Genomic DNA, 21,827 nt, shown 5'->3' with positions numbered 1-21,827 from the left:
TTTCAGCTCACGTCATGACCTCACAGTTCGTCAGGTCGATCCCTGCATTGGGCTCTGCGCTGACAGTGCGGAGCCTGCTTGGGATTCTCTCTCTCCCTCTCTCTCCGCCCCTCCCCTGCTCAGCGTGCACGCTCTCTCACTCTCTCAAAATAAATAAATAAACATTAAGAAAATTACCTGATATATATTTATAAACGTGTACGTGTATATGCGACATATACACACATCATGCACACGTGTATAAAATATGGAATATAAATATGTATTTATACACACATAGGTGCGCGCGCGCGCGCACACACACACACACACACACACACACACATATTCCATCCAAACCGTAACCGCTTCTGATGCTCCTCTGAGTGTCATTTTAACATGATTCCAATCACTGTGTGCCCAGTTCCTCTCTTGGAGTCTTTGCCTGTGGCTGGGATAATAGTCTTTAAAACAGAATCTGGGTGATATCCGTCCTTGGCTCATAACCAGCAGTAACTCCGCATGTCAATCAGAATAAAATCCTCAGAGGAGACGTAGATCCCTGACAGCCTACATAAACTGGCCTCACCACCCAGACCTGTCACTTTTATCCCTTTATCCTGCTTCATTTTTCTTTACAGTTCCTCTCACCAGCTGACATGCCATTGACTTGGTTATTGATTTATAACTGGCCTCTCCACCACTAGTATGTAAGTTACACGAGAGCGGGGACTTTCGCTTTCTGCTTTATGGCCCTGACATCGAGAACGGTGCCCGGTACAAAGTAGGCAATGGATGGATGAATGAGATCATCACCAGAAAACATAAGAAGTAGGCAGAATTTGTATGTGCAGCCTTCTTTCACAGGTTAGGAAGCAAAAAACTGAAATCACTCCCTTGATGTTATTCAGGAGTGCAGCTCAGGTTCGTCTCTCTCTCCCTCTCTCTCTGTCATTCATCTCCTCCATGTGGCACACATCACACATTGCCATGCAGTGCAGTCATATGATCCTAGTGGCCGAGAATCAAGTGAGGGGGACATCCAGGTAAAGACGCATTTTGCTGGAATCGGGCGTTTCTCTATGAGCCTTGTTTTGCAGATATACGGCCCTTTTGAATATGTGCTAGTAAAAAAAACTATCATTTTACTTGCCAAAAATACATGTATTGGGGACCTGGGGATGCCCCCTTCAGTATTCTGCGTAAGAAGAAATTTTCAAACAAAATAACGCCATTGTGTTTAGGTTCTACAACAACTCGACACTTTTCAGGTCCTGAAGATGAATTTTTGTAGGTGAATGTGTCCAGAGATTGAGATTGTTTCCATCAGAAGTCCTGCCTCCCTGTCCTCCGTGGGGCTCCCGTTTATATCTGACTCCCGTGTCTGGAGACACTGACAAGTTTTACCTTTTCACAGAGCTACCCAGTACTGTCTGCCCCTCCGTAGCTTGTCTAAAACCTGGTTAAGGGGTGTCTGGGTGGCTCAGTTGGTTAAGCATCTGACTTCGGCTTCATGAAGTCAGTGAGTTCGAGGTTCATGGGTTCGAGCCCCGCGCTGGGCTCTCTGCCGTCAGCGTAGAGCCCACTTGGGATGTTCTGTCCCCCTTTCTCTCTGCCCCTCCTCGGCTCGCGCTCTCTCTTTCTCTCTCAAAAATGAATAAACATTTAGAAAATGAGTAAAAAAATAAATAAAGCCTGGTTAAATGTGCAAATGTTGGGGTGGGGGAGGGGCAGGGGGAGGTCCAGTTTGGTTGTCAGCCTGGTTGGCCCTTCAGTTCGGTTAAATATGGGGGGGGGGAGGAGTGGGTGATGGGCATTGAGGAGGGCACCTGCCGGGATGAGCACTGGGTGTTGTATGGAAACCAATTTGACATATTAATAAATATTAATTGTTATATTAATAGAATCATAATTTTAGAATTATTCACATTATTATCATATTAGTAAAAATAAAATTTTAAAAAGAGAGAGAGAGAGTTTTAGGCCCTTTCAGTTACTACATGGCCGAGGACAGTTTTGTTGCTTTTTTTCTTAACCGATCAAATGCGCAACCGCGATAAGCCCACGCAGACCTGCCACATGCTCCACCCTCACTAAGGGTCTCCTTCCCCTCGCCCCTCTCAGAAAGCGGGAAGCATAACATCCAGGTGTAAGTGCAGAAGCGGGTCAAATAATAAAATGAAACCCAAGAGACATTGAGCGTCACAAGGCCAGCGTCAGATCATTCGTTCATCACACAATTCAATCTTTTAATAAGGCCGAAAATGATGGTTAAAAGGAATGATGCTTTTACTTCTAAGCTGAGTGCGAAATAACCATTAATGTCACAGGAGAAATGGGTGCCGATGTTCGTTCTGCAGCTCAGCCTTACGGCTCAGGAGGTCAGAGCGCGGAGTAACCAGGATATAAACAGGACTCCGATGTGAGAGTTCTGGCTCGCTGGCCACACAACTTGGAAGCCGTGCAACCCAGGGCAAGTCGCTTAACCTCTCTGAACATTGTCTCCCTGGGGGTGTAAATCGAGGATGGAAAAACACCTACCTGTCAGGGTTTTTGTGAAGATTCAATGAGGTCTCAGTTCTAAAAATGTTTTGTGGCCAAGAATACACTATGATAATGTATAGGGTTCTTAGTGTCCTTAAATAATTCATTGAATATCGTTCTTAACCTTCTGTCTACCTCCTAAAGCCACTTCCCTAAGGTTTAGCTAAAGCACTCCCCAGCCCGGAGGTCTGCCTATCCCTTCCGTTTTAGATTAGGATTGTTTTCAATAATTCAGTGAAAAAATTGTGTATGTTCCGTATCTGAGCCATCCCACCTAAGCCTTTGGAATCGAACTATGGCCTCTGAAACCCAGATCGTTGATGCAGCACAGATATGAACAAGCGATTCCCTGACACCCTTGAGGGTAGGAAGATTGGAGGTGGAGATTGAAAAGCGAGGGAAATCTCCTCCCTCCCCATCCCAACATGGAACAATGCCCCTGCTAAACATTTTCTTCTCTATAATAGAAAAGGTGACTATTTAGCGAACCCTTATCCTATGCCAAGCACTGTGCTATGTATTGTTTCATGCGACTTAACAACATCCTGTACTATTATTGCCACCTATAGACAAGAAGACTATAATTAGAATAAGTAGCTTGAGGGGCACCTGGGTGGCTCAGTCAGTTAAGCGTCTGACTTGGCTCAGGTCACGATCTCACGGTTCATGGGTTCGAGCCCCGCGTCGGGCTCTGTGCTGACAGCTCAGAGCCTGGAGCCTGCTTCCGATTCTGTGCCTCCCTCTCTCTCTGCCCCTCCCCCACTTGTTCTCTCTCTCTCTCTCTCTCTCTCTCTCTCTCTCTCAAAAAATAAAAACATCAAAATTTTTTTTAAAAACGGGATAAGTAGCTTGACCAATGTCACATGGTAAAGTCAGAATTTGAACCCTAGCCTGCCTAATTCCTTTCCTGTTTTTTTTTTCCATTTGTTGATTGATTACGGTAAAACCTTGGATTGCAAGTAGCTCGTTCTGCGACACTGAACATCACGTGATCACCACTGAGCCAATCGTTCTTGAAATTGACTTTGACAGACAAGTGCTTCAGATTACAAGCATGTTCCCACCACGAGTTATGCTTGCAAACCAAGGTTTTGCTATATTTAACTCCTACATTTTAACTAACTTTGTGTGTCTGTGTTTGCCTTTCTGTTCCTTTATCCTTTCGTTTTTGGATGAGTAGTGTAATGAGTAGGGTAGAGGCTATGACCGAGATGCCTAAGGCATGGTCACCATGCTTAAGGAACTGTTCTGATCCACTGCAAGAATGGTGACAGATAAATAAGTCCCTATACGACGTGGAAGAATTTAAAGCGGTCCATAAGGAATGGAGTATTAGCCTTCTTACCGGGAACATGCAAATACCACTCTCTATACGGTGGTTGTTAGGATACAGTGAAAGGCCTATATCGAGTGTGTGGCAAAGACCCTGTCTCACAGAAAACGCTCAGGATAAGGATTTTCTAATGTTGTCAGATAATAACTAGGATACAAAGCTAGGAAAGCAACTCGGCGTCAGATTTCGAGAGCCTTGAATGCTGGTCTAGAGTTTGGACTTCCAGCCTGATAAAAGCAGTTGTGCCAAGGTCAGTGATCATTCTGAAAAAAAATCAGAGCTGACGCTAGCTTGCACTGCCTTTCAACATTCATCATGAGTGAGACGGAGGTGAGGGGCACGGTTGGGACTGGCTTAGAGGGGTTTTGTGTTTGATGCACTGAAAGGAAAGATGATGTTTTCAAGTTTGATGCCCTGTACTTTTTCTCCCGCAGTAATTAGTGAATGCCAAAGGCAGCAACTGGAGTCTGTGCGCTACTCTTCTCGCTACGCTCTGGGCCTCTTTTATGAAGCTGGCACGAAGATTGATGTCCCTTGGGCTGGACAGTACATCACCAGTAATCCCTGCACACGCTTCATCTCCATCGATAATAAGAAACGCAATATAGGTCAGTACCCCCATTATTTCCCTTAAATACAGTAACAATGGTGGGTGTAGATCACGAAAAATGCTGTTTAATTGAGTGTTGCCATTCTGAACAGAGCAAGCATTTAACTCCAAGCCACAGGGGATAAAATTTAATGTCACATTTGGCCAATAATAAAATACACAGTGCAACCAGCAAAGTTTTTCAGAAAAATCATTCCCCACATGGTTCGTATTACCAAGTTCATGAAAATCGTGTCAGAAGTTTGAAGATTTCAAAATGGCCCAAGTGTGATTGCTTTAATATGGGTCGATCTACATGCAGAAGTATCTCTACTCATTGTGTTTTGTTCGTTTGGCTCTTTTTAAAATTTGGTAAGCGCTGCTCTTTCCACTTCCCAGGCTAGAAGTAAAAAAGTGAATTTGACTATGTTACGAAAACCCTTCACTTCCGTATAATTTTATTTACCTAACTTTCATCCGGACGACTACACAAAATTACTTTGTCTACAATATAACGACAATGATAGGTAAAAGGTTTCATAAGAGCTTTACTAGAATACTAGGGCTAAAATCTCCACTCCACATTTTTTGTGGAAGGTTGTTATTAAAATTAGATTTGAATTGCTAGAATAAACATGATGCTCATCTTAGGAATAAAGGAGAAAGGGTATTCTTATTTGTAGGATTAGCATGGTCCCTGAGATACTGCTTTTCTTGAAGAATAAACTGTAATGATGGAAAATGACTAAATTCTTGAAGGGAATCGTCATTTCAATTTGTTGTGTTGTTTTATGGTGCAGGGGATGGTTTCATCAAGCCGTTAGTTAGACGTCTCGCTTGATAAAATCACCAACTAACGTTTCCCGGCTTGCCAGAACTTTATAATGACAGAACTGGGCTGGAGTATGGTTTTTATATCAGAGCACATGATCTTAGAAAAATGTTTCTTTTATAACTTAAGACTCCCTCAGGGCCAGACTGTTTATGTTAACATGATACCACATATATGTACAATCAGCAGTTCATGAAATGCCCTGTAACAGCAATGGACTAACTATTTTTAACTCTACAACTGCTTTGTTCTAAGAAGAGGAGAACGGCCCTTGATCTTCTCGTGTTGTATGCCACGAATTAGACATTATCCTTTGTGTATTGCTTCATAAGATATGCTATCTGACAGGGTGCATGCGGTCATATATAACAGAAAAATCCATTTAAACTCGTTTAAATAACGTAAGGTCATTTGTTATATTATCCACTGTGGACTGAATTCCTCTCCAAAATTCTTGTGTTGAAGCCCAAATCCTCAGTGTGATTATGTTTGGAGATGGCTTTTAGGATGCCATTAAGGTTAAATGAGGTCATAAGGGTGGGGTCCTCATCCAGTATGATCGGTGGCCTTATTAAGTGAGCAAGAGAGAGATCTCTTTCCTTGTGCACATACCAGGGGAAGGTCAGGTGAGGATAGTGAGGTGGCGAGAAGGGGGGCTGTCTGCGATCAGGAGGAGAGGCTTTACCAGGAACCAAATCAGCTGGCGCCTTGATCTTGGACTTCCCAGCCTTTGGAGCTAAGAGAAATAAATAAATAAAAAGAAGGGAGTAGTGGACGCTAGGTTGGCAATATGTAAGCCCAATTCTTTCCAAGTAGAGTCACATCTTATATGGGAGGTAACACATGAAGAGAAGAATCACGGATATTCAAAATTCTCTGAAAATCCCTTTAAACGCCGTGACATTTCGGAGAGTGACATAACTTTCAGTAAATCGAGTGTAGCCATTTTTCCAGCGTTTAGTAGATTTGTTTCTTTGGGTGAGGCCAGATGAAATAGTTGGCTTGCCGATAGAGGACGGAGTGATATTTTCTACTGTGAAAGGCACACGGGAAAGGGAAAAACAGCAGTCAGATCTCCTAACAGATTAAATCGCTGTACAAATGAGAGTGGGGTCGTGGGGGAAAACACACACAGTGCATGGCGGTAGCACTTTATTAAAGAGTTGTGTCGGGGCGCCTGGGTGGCGCAGTCGGTTAAGCGTCCAACTTCAGCCAGGTCACGATCTCGCGGTCCGTGAGTTCGAGTCCCGCGTCGGGCTCTGGGCTGATGGCTCAGAGCCTGGAGCCTGTTTCCGATTCTGTGTCTCCCTCTCTCTCTGCCCCTCCCCCGTTCATGCTCTGTCTCTCTCTGTCCCAAAAATAAATTAAAAAAACGTTGAAAAAAAAATTAAAAAAAAAAAGAGTTGTGCAAATGTGGAAGAGTGCAACGTAAAATATTAATACATTTTCACGTGATTGGCAGCATCCGAAACAATCGAAATGAAAAGAAATTTGCGTGCGTGTGTGTGTGTTCGCAACCACACAATTTCAAAGCGGGAAGGCTGGGTGGATTGGAAGCCATGTTTTTGCTACCGCTTCTGAGGTTGCCTCTTCAGACAGCAAAGAAACGCCTGCCTTCCTTCGCCAGTTTTATGGAAAATTAATCTTGGATTATGCAAGTTGTAAATTATGAGAGGCCTGCAGTAATGGCATCCCCTAACATAAAATCTAACTACCTTGCACTTAAACTTTTTTTTCTCCCTATCTGGGGCCAGGGTGCTAAGTGTGTCTAGTTGAATTCACACGATATAAATGTCCATATAGTGACTCCACTGTATTTTATTGATTTTTAAGTAGCCCAGCAAGAGCTGTCTCTTTATGTTACCGACACTGTCCCACACCCACGCTTTACTTGGAGTGTTGGATTGAATCTAAAACTAGTGCCGTAAATGGGCACACTCAACGAATGAAGGGGGGCATTTTTGTTCCGTCAGGGTAAGGCAGCAACAAGATAAAAGGTAACAGGGTTGAGTCCACAAAATACAGTCTGTTGTTAAGTCTTGAAGAGATCCAGAGGAGGAAGGACTAGTGGCCCAGAACAGACAAAGGACAAGGAGTTGTCAACGTCAGAGGTTAGGAATGGTCCGCACCTGCAGAAAGCCACCCCCGGAACCAAATCGCCTGAGGCAGAGGGTCTAAATACCAAGATACATGAGACCTAACTTGAACTATAGACCCCTATTGTTACGGGTAGGATCCATTATACTTGGGTTTGTGTTTCCCCAGATGTGCTCAATGGAACACCAGTTCCTTGATACGCTCTTTGGAACAGCGTTCTGCCATCACATAAGTTTGCAAAATGCTACCGACTTGGCTTCTAGTTTAAAGTCTCAGGTCATATTATCCAATTAAAAGACATTCCTATAGAAAAGCCTCCTTCTCGCTTCATTTCATCTATAACTTCCCAAATGTATTTGACCATGGGATATTTTATTTGAGCACCACACCTACTAATGTCCCACAGAAATTGTTCCCCTGGACACCCCTGAGAAACCCTGGCTTCAGACCTGGACAGGAATTGTAGGCCAATAAGGGGGCAGCAAAGGCTGGCGTGGGAGCCATCGAAAGGAAAATACTGATTTTTTTTTGAAGATGGAAGAAGCCTGAAACCACCCTGGAACCCACCAAAAGTTGCCTCAAAAGATACTCCTGTCATTCAAGAGATTCCACAGGACTTAGGAGCTCTGTGTTAGGAACCAGGATCAAGGATCAAATATTAGATTTTTTTTTATGTTTATTTATTTTTCTCAGAGTGAGAGAGACAGAGTGTGAGCAGGGGAGGGGCAGAGAGAGAGGGAGACACAGAATCCAAGGCAGGCTCTAAGCTCCGAGCTGTCAACACAGAGCCCGACCCGCGGCTCGAACTCACAGAACCTGAGATCATGACCTGAGCCGAAGTTGGACACCTAACCGACTGAGCTACCCAGGTGCCCCAAGGATCAAATATTAGAACAAAAGATGTTTTTAGTGCTTTTATCACTTGGGAAATTACAAAGATTTTTAGGAGATCTGTGCCGAGAGCCAAAGGGAGATATAGATAGATACAGATATAAATGTAGATAGATATAGATCTAAATATAGATATAGATATAGATTATATATAGATAGATATAGATATAGATAGATATAGATATAGATTATATATAGATAGATATAGATATAGATATATAGATATATAGATTTTTTTCCTGTTATTTCACACCTCCCAAGAAGATCTCAGAGGTCCCTCTCAAGATCTTATATTTGGAGTTAGACTGGCCAGAGTAAGTTCCTGGATTCAAGTCAGTTCTCTACCTCTTACTAGCTGTGTGATGTTGGATAAATTACTTAGCCTCTCTGTTTACTAACCAATAAGATGTGAGGGAAACAAATACCCACCCCAAAAAGTTGAGGATGAAATGGTTTAAACACATAAAGAGCTTCATGTAGCACTTAACAAATAAGTCAGTATCTATGGTACCTGCTGTTCCAACTAACGATGCCAGTCTAGAATCTGAATATTATATTTTCCAAAGCAAAGGGTGTCAATATAAAAGCCTATCTTTGGTAAATGCAACTCTCTGCTACCAGGGCAGATAGGAGGCAGCATGGCCTGAATAAATAAAGTGTAGACGTTACCCTGAAAATGATTGGCCACAGTTTTAGCATCCTTCCCTGTTCACCATCTGGAGGAGTGTTAATGCTAGTAAAAGAGCCAATGGGAAGCAACCTGGGGAGATGAATACAATCTGCAACTCTAGAAATGTGGTGGCCAATGACCGTAATTACATAGCTTCAATGACTCCTCAAAGGTTTCAATTCAGTTCATCCCAAAAGAAAACAAACAAATGAACAAACTTTTTCATCCCCTGGAATTTATACCCGCAAGAACTTTATTATTAGGGATCCTTGAGTAACAAACACTAAGATAATGTGTATTGCCTTTAATAGCTGTTTTACAAAAGGTGCAGAAATGTTATTCCGTAGAGCTGTTTAATACATCAACTCTTTCTAAAAGACAGGAGCATAATATAAAATCCCATAAATAATTGGGATGAGCCTGGGGCCTTAAGTCTAGTCATCTTGGGTTTGCTTAAGGGAGTTTGTGACTGGGTCGCCTGGGTGGCTCAGTCGGTTGAGTGTCTGACTTCGACTCAGGTCATGATCTCACGGTTTCATGGGTTCCAACCCCACGTCGGGCTCCGTGCTGACAGCTCGGAGCCTGGAGCCTGCTTCGGATTCTGTGTCTCCGCCTCTCTCTGCCCCTCCCCTGCTCATGCTCTGTCTCTTTCTCTCAAAAGTAAGTAAACGTTAAAAAAAGGGGGAGTTTATGATTATTTCTGTTAAGCAGAGAGCTGCGCCGTTGACAACACAAAGCGGCCTGCTTTAGGACGCAAATAAACGTGGAATTATTTCTCCCTAAACCTGCAGACAATGCAATCCACATAGGTAGCGCTTTATAAGACAAAAGAGCAGGAGGGAGAAGAAGGAAACGGGGCTCTAGCGAGAAAGGGAAAGGAAAAAAAAAAGAACTGTAATCATGAAAAACGGTCAGGTTTCCTGTTCGGGTTTTTGTTTTATTTATTTATTTATTTATTTATTTGAATATTTGAATATTTGAATATATTTATTTTTTTTAAGATGAAATTTATTGTCAAATTGGTTTCCATACAACACCCAGTGCTCCTCCCAAAAGGTGCCCTCCCTCCTCAGTGACCATCACCCACCCTCCCCTCCCTCCCACTCCCCATCAACCCTCAGTTTATTCTCAGCTGTTTTTTTTTAAAATTTTTTTAATGTTTATTTACTTTTGAGAGAGACAGACAGGCAGACAGAGTACAAGCAGGGGGAGGGGCAGAGAGAGAGGGAAACACAGAATCTGAGGCAGGCTCCAGGCTCTTGAGCTGTCAGCACAGAGCCTGATGCTGCTCGAACTCACAAACCGCGAGATCATGACCTGAGCCAAAGTCGGACACTTAATCGACTGAGCCACCCAAGCGCCCCTATTCTCAGTTTTTAAGAGTCTCTTAGGGTTTGGCTGTCTCCGTCTCTAACTTTTTTTTTTTTTTTTTCTCCCCCTCCCTCACGGGCTTCTGTTAAGTTTTGTTTTAAAATACCAACTCCAGAAGCAGGGCTCTCTGGTAAAATAGCAGTGACCATCTTAAAATAACTGGCAATAACCAGTCACAAAATGCATGATACGATGTCTTGTGTAATAGATGTAGTCATTTGTGACTCCATTATGTAACGGCTGCTGTCCAGATAAAGACAATTACCAAACAGCAAACACTAATTACAAATATCCACCTCATCATTACAGTGATGTCACAGAATGTCACATGACGGTAATATTAAAATCTTGGGGTGATGTCTCAGGAGGAAAAACATATATGTGTGTGTATACCTGTGTATGTACATAGACGTAAAAATAAATAAGTGTTTGTTGTCACTTAAATCCTTGGGTTTCAAATTATGAAATTGACTGATCTCATTTCACGTAATATTTGCCGATTCTAAAATCAAAAAGAATTTTCTTTGGGGGATAACGTAACTGAGCCCAATTGGAAGGAGGACATTTGCCTGCAAAGTGAAAACAAACAACAGATCCCTCTGAGCCCCTGGTTTCCCCATCAGGCTGTCCACGGTGGGAAAGATTTGCATCCCAGATAGCCCGTTCTCCCACTTGCCAAACAAATGAACTCCTATGAAAATCAGTGCCAGACATGGAGGGAAAGTGGAAAAGCAGCTAAATATATAACATCAGAAACAAACTTTAAAAACATCCTGTGGAGTGTATTACCGGGAAAATATATTTTATGGAGGTTTCTTTCAGAGAAACCGAACTCAGAAATATCTGATTTATATGTTTCCATTCTCAATTTGCTGAGCAGTTTTTTTTAATTTTTTCTTAATATTTATTTTTGAGAGAGACACAGTGCAAGCAAGGGAGGGGCAGAGAAAGAGAGGGAGACACAGAATCCGAAGCAGGCCCCAGGCTCTGAGCTGTCAGCACAGAGCCTGACGCCGGGCTCGAACTCACGAACTGTGAGATCATGACCTGAGCTGAAGTCAGACGCTTAATCAACTGAGCCACCCAGGCACCCCGCTGAGCACTTATTTATAAATATGCCACGAATGCCTCTGTGCCGGACACTGTGCTAAGAACTAAGGATTCTTAGTCCCCACCCTCACGAAATGAAGTTCCATGAAGTCTACTCACATGAGGAATTTTGAAGGAAAGAGATCCCAAGTCTGTTGGGCGAGTGACTTAGAGTCAAGGAAGCATCCTCATAATATAAATGGACGCACTGATACATACAATATAGAGAACGTTAACTCACATCTGTGATCAAAACGGTGGGTTTGAAAAATCAAAATCATGGGTGCCACCCAGGCACCCCAATAATATGAGCTTCTAAAAGAGCACCTAAGACCTTTTGTCGACATGAAGCCCATAATCTTCTTTCTTTAGGTGAAGAAATGAAAGATGGGGGCTATGAAACATTGAAATCCATGAATAAATCAGAAACTTTAGCCTGGCCCATTATTTAACTTTCTCCCAGGGCTACTAAAAAGTTCAATAGATACAAATAAGTCATGAAATGTCCGAGAGGCAGTGAGCGAAAGGGGAAGGAAAGTCTGGAGGCTATAGCTTCCCGGCATTTCTATAACTACAAACAACGACGAATTACAAACTTACGTAGCAGCCACACTAAGAAGGGAATCTTAAAACATTAAATATTCTAAATCTCTCTTTGTGTCAATCTTCCACCTTTGTGCTCTGCCTGCCCTGCTCTCTGAGAATGGTATTTTCGCTTGGGCTGTCGGTCTGAAGTCGTGGCTGTCAGGCGGAGATTTACCAAAGACCTTTATGTTGGCCCAGAATTGGTTTTGAATGTAGGAGCCAGATATGCTGGTGACTGCGTGTGGCTTTATCCACCGTTAGTGGGGCGAAAGGCAGGAGGGAGAATCGGGTGATGGTTTATGGTGAATGGGTGTATGGATCTGAAATTTACAGGTCATAGACGAGAACAGAAGAAAAAGGGAGGAAGGCTGCCATTACTGCTGCTGGTTTAGAAGAGGGGAAAAAATACCCTATGTTGGCTTGGTGAGGAGGTGAGGAAGGCCAGCGAACAGCAAGGGGGGAAAGATCGGCAGAAGGGCACAGGTGGGAGTTGCCACAGCCTTTCTGACCTCTCTGCCTAACAAAGGTCGTATAACTTTTTTTATCTGATGAAAAAAAAACCCTGCTGCGTTAAACGTAATAACATCTAATTTTGGCTATTTGTGATCACAGTCCTCTTAAGGGATGGTTCTTTTGTCTGCTGAGCACCCAAAAGAGATGAGATGCCAATTGGGAGTGGAAACGGAGAGCTGAATTTCTTTGCTTAATTGAGGAGAAAATCTCAGACATCCCGAGACAATGGGGAAGGCAGGGGGCAGAGAAGGGGAAGAGGAAAAAGAAAACAAGGTGGTGAAAGGCTCTGGCTTGACCTCAGGGATGACTGACCGTGTGGACTTGTAACTTTTTTGCTGGATGATTTGATCTGTGACCTCTCCCATAGCCCCTTACGACCCAACATAGCTCTGGATTCAGCAACTGCTTTAAACCCACGCTGGCTTTTTATTGGGGGTCCTGTTGAGTAAGTCAACACAGTCCAGGCACTTTTTGGAATATCTAGGACGAAATGAGGTAGGAACTTTGAGGCTTCTTCAGGTTCATTTCTAAGCAGAAGCTTGCAGTATGGCGAGCCCACATCCGTTTGAGAACCTTATTTTGAATCAAGACAGGACTTCTCATCCTTTGGACGTCAAGCCAACCCAACTTGCTGCTTCCATAATACCTATGACCATCTCAGCCCATTGGGAAAACTTGGAATTAAGAAAAAACTGTCTCCATGGGACTGAACTGTTCTGAAGGATCTTGAAGTTAAGTCCATACTGTGGTTTGAGGGGAAGCTGTCAACACGTTGGGTTAGAAGCCAGGGCTCAAAATGATGTGCTGTGCTCTGCTTCCCAGACAAGTGCCTGTTTTTCATCATTCTGGAGGCATCTCTCAACCTCTGAAAGTTGAGAACAGTCTTGTAAAGCTGCATGTGCTTAGACAGCTTGTGAGCCTCAGGTCCTGGGAGATAGTGTAGACTGCTGAGGTGGACGAGAGCTTGACGAATCTCAATTCTGGTCCATTTTTATCTGGGACTATGATGACATCGATCGCAGGGGTGGGACTTTTCCTTTGCCCAGAGTTCCCTCAGAAAAGATTTCACCATTTTCCTCCCTGTCAAGAATTCCTCCTAAGGTCAGTCTAAACATCGCATGGGCTGAAGAATTGATGGGCCCCATTTGCAGAGCCTGCTGCTTTCTCCAGAATTAGAAGTTCTTTTCTGGGGACCCCTTGGTGGCTCAGTCAGTTAAGCGTCTGACTTCAGCTCAGGTCATGATCTCGCGGTCCGTGGGTTCGAGGCCCGTGTCGGGCTTTGTGCTGACAGCTCAGAGTCTGGAGCCTGCTTCGGATTCTGTGTCTCCCTCTCTCTCTGCCCCTCCCCTGCTTGGTCTCTGTCTCTCTCTCTCAAAAATAAATAAAGGTTTAAAAAAAAACTTTAAAAAAAAAAAAAAGAAGTTCTCTCCTGTAGCAAGATACATGACATGGTCCATTATGCATTCTCTTCATCAGCTGATCCCCCTTATCTGAATCGAGACTGAAAATAAGAGATAGACTCTGCATCACAGCATAACAAGAGTGCGTATTTAGCGCTCAATAATTTGCTGAGCTCGTCATCCTCAATGCACCTTTGAGCTACCCTTCCCTGGTCCTGAGAATTAATACGTCACTGGCACTGGGAATTAGTACATCAGCACTGGTCACCCACTTAGCAGGCAAGGAAAAGTAATGGCTAGTCAGCCAATTGTTCATCCCTAGAACAATCTAGGGATCTGTTACCGGTGCCCTTTAAATCATGGAAAATAAATTATCTTTCTTTGTAATTGCTGAACGTGGAAGCCTTTGAAAAGCATATGTGAGTTCTTGGCAATGAGGATGATGAGAAGCCTCTTCGGGAGGCTCTGTGCCATGCCTTAAACATTGGGACTAGTTGGCTAGACCATCTCACAGGTATTGCCGGTAAGACCTGGACATTTCATGGAGCCCTCTCCCCAAAGAGGTTCAAGTACCCTCAGTAACAATTTTACCGTGGTCTCTAGGGAACAGACATCTATTTCGAATGATGCCTTATAACACAGACCTTGATTTCCAAGGTCATGCTTCAGAGGCTCTCGCTGTTCTCTTTGGGAAAGATCATTCTTTTTAATACTTGGATAAAGAGCAACTGTGCTCCAGCTGAAATATTTAACTTACAATATATGTGATAAGCTCTGCAAATGTGTCATTAGTCTGCCACAGTCTGGCAGATATCCCTTTTGTATATCCCAATGGCATTGAAATGAAATGGTATCTTGCATAAAAAACCTTGCCATAAACGATGAGTTCACATTAACCCAAGCTTCAGGAGTGATGAGTTCTTCACTGTTGAATTCATGACCTGGCTTTTATTACCACAGAGGGTCAGAAATGACCGGGATTATCCAGCATGATGCAGTGGGCTTTGCAATCACGTAGACCTAGCGTGGAATTAGAACTCAACACTCCAAATTAGGTTGAGCCGTTTATATTGCTTTAGTCTTGGTGGATTAAAAACGTTTGAATACCAGGGGCGCCTGGGTGGCTCAGTCAGTCAAGCATCCAGCTCTTGATTTCAGCTCAGGTCATGATCTCACGGCTGGTGGGATCGAGCCCTGCGCTGGGCTCTGCACTGGGGTGGCGGGGCCTGCTTGGGATTTCCTCTCTCTCTTTCCCTCTCTCTCGTTCTCGCGGGGCCTGCTTGGGATTTCCTCTCTCTCTTTGCCTCTCTCTCGTTCTCAAAATGAATAAATAAAGTAAAGAAAAAAAAAGAAAATGGTTGAATACCAGCCTTTTCATGGGACTCAACCTCAAAGCTCTGTAACCATGAGTGAGTTTCGTACTCTCTCTAAGCTTCAGTAACCTGGACTGTGAGTATAAGGCTAATAATGTCTCCCAGGAATGTTGTAGGGGTTGAGTGCGACAGTATTTCCAAAACTCCTAGTGCCACCTAGTACTAGGACAGAAAATGCTGTCTTTATAGTTGTTGTCACATAGAAGTTGTTTTACAGTCCCAGTCTATTATACAAACTTCTTTGATTTTGAGAAAGAGAAGAGAAAAGGAAATTGCCAGGGGTACAAATTTAATTAAATTATATTGTCTTTTGGGGCGCCTGGGTGGCTAAGTTGGTTAAGTGTCCAACTTCAGCTCAGGTCCTGATCTCGTCGTTCCTGAGTTCGAATTCCTCGTCGGGCTCTGTGCTGACAGCTCAGAGCCTGGACCCTGCTTCGGATTCTGTGTCTCCCTCTCTCTGCTTGTACTCTGCCTCCCTCTCAAAACTAAGTGGACATTAAAAACAAGTATATTATCTTTCATCAAAAATAATAACACATATTATTTGGGGGGTAAACGATACCTCTTTACCTGAATAAGGTATTGAGGGACAGCATTAAATTAGATGTGGTTCTTCTTTCTTTTTGTGGAATCTCGGGTGACATTTTGCATGCACATGAGTCCAAAAAAAATTTACACGACAGCATCTCTGAGAAAAGTAAGACACTGGAGTTAGGTCGTCAGCAAATCAAAGGGCCGAGACAAACGTGAGAGCAGGTTTCGAAGGCGGACCGCAGGGTCTCCCCACAGGAAATCGCTGCATTGTGTTTTATAAGCACTTTATGTCAGTTAGCATTTTTAGCTCTGTCCAGAATCACCAGTCCGTCATTTTGCTCAGATATGACATTATTGTGTCAATTTCGCCTAAAGAGCCCTTTAGTTTATTACGAGTGACTTTCTTGTTTTTAAGTGAGCTGAAGAGGCTTTGATATGCCCTCTAAAGGGCCCTACTAGTTTTAATGACCATTGCCCCTACAGACTTCATATATGTGCTCGTTTAGATAATGAGAAGTATCCGTGTATACCTTACAGGTCACTGGGTTCCCTGCATAATATGAATGAATATTAAACATGGGAATCTGAAAAGAATATATTGAAATTCTATTAATATTTATAACCGATCTGTGGGACTAGGGGAATTCTTCAGTATAAAATATTCCAAATTCATGTTTGTAAGAATGAAGCATCCTTGAATTTAAAATACAGTTTTCCTCATTGAAATAGATGTCTATTATCCATATACCTGGTGAAATCTTTGTTGTTAATGTTATATATCCTTACATTATTTAATAGAGTCAGGAAGGGCATTTTTGGAACCTTGAGCTCAACCGAACCTAACTCATTCTTTTTTATTAAAAATAAAATGTCTGTTTGTTCCATTTTCCACCATCTCTCTTCATAATAATGGTTTCTCAGTAGTAGCTAATAATATCATAAAGATTATAGTCCCTTTGATTTAGGAACTTTTGCCAAAACCTAGATTCAATCTTTTATTTTTCTGTAAAAATATAACAAGGAGAATAATTCCCCTGGTCTTATTAGTAAAGGAGGTAAGATTGTCCTCAATAAACCAGTAAATTTCCTCTATGAAAAGGACCAGAAATATTTGGACACAATCATAAATAAAATCTTCACCATCTGCTTAGTGTTGGTTGTTGTAAGTCAACATTTTATAAGGTGAACACTAAAGCTTCCCTTTAATGCACTACTTGAACTAGAGCAAAGCTTTAGGTCAAATCGTCCAGCCCAGAGATGTAGTTCATCCACTCACGGAATCCTTTGGATCAGTTACAAACCTACAGCTGAGCCCAGTTTCACAACTACGGCGATCAAGCGATATTCTTAGAGGCAAACCAGTCTGCTGGTTCAAGGGGAAAACCTTGCCCAATTTGGGAAAAGGGTCCAATCATAATACCACTTAACACACAACGTTTCATATACGGCGCGATGAGGGGGAGGCCAAAATAACAACGTATCGTGGGGGATGGCTGCTGATGGCCGCTGAGTTCTGGGAAGGCACAGCTCGCAGGGGTTGTCATCAGAGAAGAACAGGGCTTTCACACCGCAGAAGAACTCCAAGAACTCGAGCCCGAGTGCCAGTTAGGACAAATCCTCTGCTCTGGGGACCTGGGTAGGGCCCAATTAAAGGACTATTGAAATCCTTCCATTTTTCCCTTTGGCAGGTGCCAATAAAAGCTGCAACGGGCTGAAAATCTCCTTGTGCCTCAGGATAAATAGATGTTTTCACAGAACTTGGGAGGTCTTAGCCAAAGAAAAAACTTCTCCCAAGCAGATCCTAAAATAGATGCTCTTCCCCTAATCATGGCCCCTTTCTTTAAAAGGGCAGAATCGATGGAATGTATGGAACTTTTTTTACAGTTTACTTATTTATTTTGAAAGAGAAGAGAGAGAGTGAGTATGGGAGGGACAGAAAGAGGGAGAGAGAGAGAATCCCAAGCAGGCCCCGATGTGGGGCTCGATCTTACCGAACCATGAGATCGTGACCTAAGCTGAAATCCAGAGTCAGATGTTTAACCGACTGAGCCACCCAGGTGCCCCTGGAATTTATGGAATTTTTTTAAGGAATTAATGCAAGGAACATAGAGGAAAGATTATTCCAGCCCTGGACAGCAAGTAGAATTCAGAATATGCTCGCCAGAGTTGCCTTACTCCCTTTTTTAAAACTATATATGTTAACATCAAACTTAACATATGCAGCACTGGCTCTTGATTGCCTGTCTTCAAAATTCAGAATTTGTTCCCTTCTGTAATCTTCTGTGTTTCTGAAAATGGAGCCACCAATCTCCTAGCTCCTTAGCCAAAAAACAGGAACCGTCCTTGGTTTCTTCCTCTCCTTTGCCCCAATATCCAACCTGTGACCAAATAAATCATACTGATCTTGCTTCCAAAACAGACGTCGAACTCACTTCTCTGCATCATCACTGTCACAACTGAGACACCATCTTATTTTAACGGGCCTCTCTGCGCTGTCCCTTTCTGGTTCGTTCTTCAGAGCCAGAACGGTCTTCTTAAAACACGCATCTGGGGGCGCCTGGGTGGCGCAGTCGGTTAAGCGTCCGACTTCAGCCAGGTCACGATCTTGCGGTCCGTGGGCTCGAGCCCCGCATCAGGCTCTGGGCTGATGGCTCGGAGCCTGGAGCCTGTTTCCGATTCTGTGTCTCCCTCTCTCTCTGCCCCTTCCCCGTTCATGCTCTGTCTCTCTCTGTCCCAAAAATAAAATTAAAAAACGTTGAAAAAAAAAATAAAAACAAAAAACAAAAAAAAAAAAAACACGCATCTATTCACACCACTCACTTTCCCATTCAGAGCCCTTTGCTGCTTTCCCTTTGCACCAAGCGCTAAATCTCAAATCCTTATCTTGACTTACAGGTCCTGAATGACCTAGAGTGGGGGTCACACACATTTTCTGTAAAGGCCAGATGGTGAATACTTTGGACTCTGTAAGCCATCCAGTCTCTGTCACAACTGCACCGATCTCCTGGTGTAACAAAAGCTACAGACATTATAGAAAGGATTGGAAGTGGCTATGTTCCAATAAAACTTTATTTACCAACACAAATGGCCGTCCGGATTTGGCCCAAGGACCTTCTTTGGCCAACCCCTCATCTAACACATGCTGATTTCACCAGCTGCTCACTCCTTAGCTTACTTAGCCCTCCTGACACATCTCTCATTCCTGCCGTGGTGTTGCCCACTCAAGACCATCACCCATTCTGTTCTTCCTGGGCAGACTGCCTGTCTCACTGTCTGCAGAGACCATTCCTGAATTCCTGATTTAACTAGGTTTAATTATCAGTAACCATACATTGATTTGTGCAGGCCCTTGCTTAATGTCCGCTTTACCTTTCAGTTGTGAGATCCACGAATGGAAAGACTGGATTTGCTTTGCCCATCTTTGAATCTCCAGCACCTGGAACAGTGCTTCACGTACAGTCATTTCTTAATTAAGTGTTTGCTAAATTTAGAATGAATTAATGAGATCTCATCAAAACATGGAAGAAAACAAAAGACAACAATTTGGGCTCAGGTCTGAAATACGAGTTGCTTTAAGTCTGTGACTTCCCAGGGCATTTTATTGAAAAAGTTCTGCACTTGAAATCAACAATAGGTACAAGTCAGGGTAATTAATAGGCATGTCCCTGAATCTTAATGCTACGGAGGCACTTGTGGCTGACACACTGTGACTTACACCAAGTCATACGCAGGTCAGGCAGCCCGTCTTCATCCTGTAGCTCTGCCATCTGGAACCTGAGCCCGGAAGGTCTGAAGGTCCGAGTGGAGGTAAGAAAGAAATGGAGGAGGCCCATGGCTTTTAACCGACTTGGACTAGATGTGCCACGCTTCGCTTCCCCTCGTAATCCACTGACCAAAACTAGTCACGTGGCTCCAGCTTAGCTGCCAAGCAGGCTAGGAATGGTCAGAGAGCTCAGGGAGCACCGTAACAATGAACTCCCTGCACCAGCGAACATAACAAGCAGTTCAAATAGATTTCCTAATATTAAATAAAACTGGCTACCTACAGCTGTGCTAAACCCCATATCCTGGTACGTTACCAATATTTTTATATATATTCTACCAGCTTAAAAAAGCTTTTCTTACATGTTAATTTACCTTGTTTATGGTAACATCTCACTCGGTGTGTAATTACCAGTGCCCTACTCTCATGTCACCCTCAGATACTGTCCTACAAAGACTTTTAATGTTTAGTAGAGGAAAATGCTCGCTTTGCAACAATTTCATGTTATGACCGTGATTTTTCTATAGACTTTATAAGCTTCAGTCATTTAAAAATAATCCTATGGCACGTTTCGTTATAAAAGGAAAAAAGATCATAGTCCAAAGATGGACTGTAGGAGAGCGATCTTTCCAAGGAAAGAAATCTATGTCGTTTCTCTTTTGCCTCCCAAATTATTTATGTCTATATAGGTGATTCGTCAGTCATACGTTCAGTCAACATTTACTGCACTCCCACACCTGGGCATCATTCTAGGGGTTCGGGTAAATGAGACAGTTCTCTTAGTGCTTGCATTGAACGGGGAATATTAAAACATATTTGAACACGATAATAAGTAAAATTTCAACAGTGTTTATTTTATTTTCTAAATTTTTTAAGTATTTATTTTTGAGAGAGAGACAGAGACAAAGCGTGAGTGGGGGAGAGGCAGAAAGAGAGGGGGACACAGAATCCAAAGCAGGCTCCAGGCTCTGAGCTGTCAGCACAGAGCCCGATGCGGGGCTCGAACCCATGAACCGTGAGATCACGACCTGAGCCAAAGTCGGATGCTCAACCAAGTGAGCCACCCAGGCACCCCTCAATAGTGTTTAATCCGATATTCTCTTGTTCCCTTATTTTATTTTTGCAAACTTTTTGAGGATCTGTACTTTGAGGTCGATGTAATGTTTGTGGAATTGAGGTATCTGTATCTCCGTGAGACATGGTCTTTTCATCTGGCCAGTAATTCTTGTTGGGTCTTTGGCAATCCTTGAGTTACACTTACAGGAATATAAAAATGTACCTTGTTTTAAAGGGATAATAATAAACATGTCTGCTCCATCAAAGAAGGTAGAAACATTTCTATAATTTGAAATCAGTCTCCCGATTTACATAGCTTCCTCGAAGGCGCTCGTCTGGAGAGATCCGTCTCTGGCACAAAACCAGACCTTCTTCTTGCACATGCAAATAAAGGCAGGAACCTAAGGAATGATGGAGAGCACGGGACTCAAACGTGAGTCCCTGTTGGCCAGGTGGCGGACTTCCCTTAGACGTAACCTCCTGAGGGTCTTTAGCAGGGAGTCTGTCGATCTGCAAGGGCTCATCTTTGCCGTGGAATCTGGAAATCTTGCCTCCTTGGTTTGCCACAATGGGAAGCTTCAAGAACTTGTTTCCTCTGTAAAGGCCAGAATTATTCGAAAGATCATCAGAGCTGACGATTTAGTTGTAAATGTGATTGGAAAAATCAAGTCCTGAAAAGGTGGTGGGGGAAGCCTAGGGGAAATGTTATCTAAGACCCTACTGATGTAGAAATACATATGAATTTTGAGCTCTGATTTACACAACGTGTATCTGGGTTTGGGGATGCCATGCGTGTGTTTTACAGCTTAAGTCACCCCTTCCCTCTTGATATGTCAGTGTATACATACATATCAGCTTGCGTGTGTGCTGATTAGATCTTAAATTACAAATAAGGACATGTTTGGGGCCCCTGGGTGGCTCGGCCGGTTGAGCGTCTGACTTCAGCTCAGGTCACCATCTCACGGTTCGTGAGTTCGAGCCCCATGTTGAGCCCTGTGCTGAACAGCTTGCAGCCTGGAGCCTGCTTCACAATCTCTCTCTCTCTCTCTCTCTCTCTCTCTCTCTCTCTCTCAAAAATAAATAAACGTTTAAAAAAATAATGAAAAAGATACGGACAGGTTTTTCCTCCATTACAACTTGCTTCTGTGTAAGAACCAAAGAGAAGTTTTCTACAGCTGTAATTTAAAACAACTTGCGTCAGGAGTTGG

The 21,827-nt window shown here is 43.1% G+C and overlaps 1 protein-coding gene across 12 annotated transcripts in view; it reads left to right on the top strand.

Annotated features, from left to right (window-relative positions):
* Positions 1-21,827, top strand: part of RNLS (renalase, FAD dependent amine oxidase) — a 367,960-nt gene that overhangs the window by 200,874 nt on the left and 145,259 nt on the right. For all 12 annotated transcript variants that reach the window (XM_045039886.1, XM_045039889.1, XM_045039890.1 and 9 more), the window contains one exon: positions 4,291-4,464. In XM_045039886.1, the coding sequence (XP_044895821.1) occupies positions 4,291-4,464 (174 nt within the window). The remainder of the gene's footprint in view (positions 1-4,290; positions 4,465-21,827) is intronic.

Source organism: Felis catus, chromosome D2 (genome assembly GCF_018350175.1).
Source record: "Felis catus isolate Fca126 chromosome D2, F.catus_Fca126_mat1.0, whole genome shotgun sequence".
Classification (NCBI taxonomy): domain Eukaryota; kingdom Metazoa; phylum Chordata; class Mammalia; order Carnivora; family Felidae; genus Felis; species Felis catus.
This window is presented reverse-complemented; position numbering and strand designations above follow the sequence as displayed.